The following is a 3,422-nucleotide window of genomic DNA, read 5'->3' on the forward strand; positions in this document are numbered from 1 at the left end:
CACTGGGTTATTATGATCCTCTCCTGCAGCTCCTGTCAAAGAGCATTCCAGCCACACGGCTAATCTGAAGGTTTGGAGTTTGGATGCCCTAGAGTTTGCATCAAATATTTCATTCCAGGGTGCAGGAGATGCTGATCCCACTGATCAATAATCCTGGATGATGCTGGATCCTGGCCGTGGATGGGATCGGGGTCGGGAGATGCAGTTCATCTCAGCCATGGGTGAAGCTGGAGCTCCGTCAGGGTGGAGCGCAGCGCGGGTTCTTTCCTCCAACACGCTCGAAGGAAATCTCTGCACTCTTCAGACAGCTTAGAGGACATGTTCAGTTTCCTTTGGAGATAGTCTTCAGTAGAAAATGCTTCTCTCAGGAGCATTTCAAAGAGGACAATGCCGAGCTGCCACACTGTGGTTGGACCAGGCGAGTGGCAAGACTGGAAGTAGCACTCTGGAGGTTGGTGCTCTTCAGTGCCACAGTTTATGGTGAAAATTGTGTCTTTTTCTGCAATTTCGCTCACACCAAAGTCAATGAGGCGAACCCCGGGGACACTAGATCCTTCATCAATCAGGATATTCTCCAGTTTGATGTCGCGGTGAAAGATTTGCCTCTTCTCCAGCCCAATAGCAGCATCCACCAGTTGTTTCATCAGGAGCTTGGCCTTCCACTCCGGTACAGGCCCATGCTCAACTATGTAATCGTGAAGGTCCTTGGAATCGAAAGATCTCTCCAGCACCAGTATCAACTCGTTGCCCAGGTCATACCACTCCAGTAATTCTATCGGAGCAGACATCCCCGCAGAGTCATTTTTTTCAGCTGCGAGTTTCATCATTATGGCCACCTCTTTGGGGAGCTCCTTCCCATTTAGGCACACTGGTTTGGGGAGCATTCTATCCTCTACGTGCTTGATGGCCACTGGCAGCCAATCTGCTTTGCGGAAGCCAGCATACACGGATCCGAAACCTCCGCTGCCGATCTGATCCAGCTGCCAGTATTTGTTCACAAACTTAGCTCTTTGGCGGTCTCCTGGGACCCTCGTCCTTCTCTTTCCTCTTCTCCCTCCAGAAGTTATCTTCCTCCTGCCTCTCACTTCAGCTGAGGAACACAAAAACAAGAAACATCAGCTTGTTGGCAGCGAAAGGCACAAACATGAGTCATTCAATGGAAATTCATTTTCTGTCTTTTCTCACCTTTGTTTATACATTTGAAACCATAAATTCACTTTCTTTTCAAGAGTGAGAGAAAAGACACAATCCAGAGGAAAACTGTCTGCAGTGGGTTCATTGGATATCCCACTCAAACAAGGAGACTGGTTTGGAAATGGAGGTTGCTCTTACATTTTTCAATGTCATTTCTCAGTGTTTTGAGAATCACAGATGAAATCTCATTCACCTCCATTACGCTAAGGTCAATGTACAAAGGGCTTGGACAGATGTCTCAGAACCCAAACAAATAAAACCAGAACTTTCTCCACTAAAAGACAAGACTAACTGAAGTCTATTTGGACTTAAACCATTACTCCAGTTTGGCTGCAATTGTTAGTCAACTTTCTAACCCGTATGAAAACGATGGTACATTCCCAACTGTAGTTTCACATCAGTACCTTTAGTGGAGGCAACGTCCACCGAGCAGGACGCCGACTCGTGGCCAGCTTCTCTCTTTGTCTTTCCTGCTCGTCCGTCATCATTTTCTCTGACCTTCCTTTTCCTTCCCTTCACCCTGGAAACCTTCCGATCGGGTCCGTCAGCCTCGGGACTGGCCTTTATTTCTGCCTGCAGTGTGTGAGGGGTCTCACCGGAATCCATCTCTCTCAAGTTACTGGTCATTACGATGGTTTTAAAGTTGTTATTGACGATAAATATGAATATTAATCCAACACTTTCCACAGAGACTTTCCAGTCGGACTGTTTTTCAATGAGAATCATCAAAGACGAATTTATATTCGTCTTTGATGAATATAAATTCATCAAAGACGAATGTATTTATCTTCTCTTTTGTCTTTGATCATTAGGTGACTATGATGACTTTGATGTTGGTTGCCACGCCAACAACCCAAACAAAATTTGTCGTTGAAGTTTTCTTAGTTTTAACAATAAAATATACTTTTGTATTATTTGAACGAGTCTGGGTTATCCACTGAAAGTCATGATGTATTTGAATAATGCATGCACAGTGTAGAATTCTTCATATTTGCTCTTTCTTCACACTAGACTTTAAATTCTATTAAAATAACTAGCCTCCCTATTGTAAGTGTTTTTATCACAATTCAGATTTTAAAATAATCATTTAAAATGATTAAAAATCACAGAGTAATGATATAAATTTAATTTCTAGTGTCACATATTTCTGAATACTAACCCTACACCACAGGGCACGTACTCTGTGGTAATCTATAGTACATGTAATTCAATATATGGGGTTTGAGCTTCTAAGAAATTGGCTGGAGTGGTTTATGGGCCGAGGCCATTACAGCAGGAGAACAAATGGAACTGCAGAGAGGATGTGGTACTAAAAAATGTTTGTGTGGTATTTTTGTGGTGCGATGAAGAAAGTATGTAAACAAAGTCCAAACTTAGCAGTAATCCCACTGAAGCTGCCTTTACGGATAATTATTATTCACCCGAATCCTCCTTCCTCTCTGGAAACCCATAAAATGTGTGAGAGCTTTATTTGGGGACAGGTTTCTGTTGACAGTGAGGGCCAAGGACGAATGAAATAAAGTTTAACAAAGACGAGAGAACCCGAGGCGGCAGGTGAACCCCACGCAGCGCTCGTCCACCATGAGGTCACATTCCCGACAGCGGATTCAGACACAAACACTGATTCTCAGACAGCTATTTCCACGCTGGCACGCGTCATATTTGGCGGGAGCAGTATTCTCGATGAAACAATGCTTCCTCAGGCGTGTCACCAGCTTCACTCCTGGGGAATGATTACCCTGACGGACGTCTGCAGCGCTCGTTTTACTGCTTTTACTCTCGTGTCTATAAACATAGTGATTCATGGCGATTCCACGTGCAGCCAGATCCGACATAAATCAATGGAAGTTGGAGTTTCTACTTCAGATTCTTACTCAACTGACTTTATGTTCTTGAAATATGCAGAGAGTTCTGAGTGAGGCCAGAGCAGAAATATAAATTAATCCACTGTTGTTGCCACCTGGGATAAACCATATTAATACTTTTTTTATTCTGGGAAGCGGCAGTTAATCATTCATAGTCACATCGTATTCAGATGAATGAAAACAGTCACTGGGGGATTTAGGTCCTTGGATTCACTTTTATTCAAAATATTGACAGCGTCCCAGTGCAGAGGCCTCTCAGCCTCTGACGTCACATTGAAATGACAAAGCCTTCTGTTTGAAATATAAAGATGGTTACATGGAGTTTTACAGGATAAATATTCTGGCATATTCTGAAACTGGGGA

General features: G+C 43.5%; 1 protein-coding gene across 1 annotated transcript; it reads right to left on the reverse strand.

The window, feature by feature from the left end:
- Positions 1 to 206: 206 nt before the first annotated feature.
- Positions 207 to 1,821, reverse strand: LOC133973946 (serine/threonine-protein kinase pim-1-like). The gene is made up of 2 exons (XM_062412016.1): positions 1,599 to 1,821; positions 207 to 1,090 (listed from the first exon to the last, which is right to left on the reverse strand). Exons 1-2 carry the CDS (start codon positions 1,819 to 1,821, stop codon positions 207 to 209), a joined length of 1,107 nt encoding a protein of 368 aa, XP_062268000.1.
- Positions 1,822 to 3,422: the final 1,601 nt, after the last annotated feature.

The sequence above is a fragment of the Platichthys flesus genome, chromosome 18 (assembly GCF_949316205.1).
Source record: "Platichthys flesus chromosome 18, fPlaFle2.1, whole genome shotgun sequence".
In the NCBI taxonomy this organism is placed as follows: Eukaryota; Metazoa; Chordata; class Actinopteri; order Pleuronectiformes; family Pleuronectidae; genus Platichthys; species Platichthys flesus.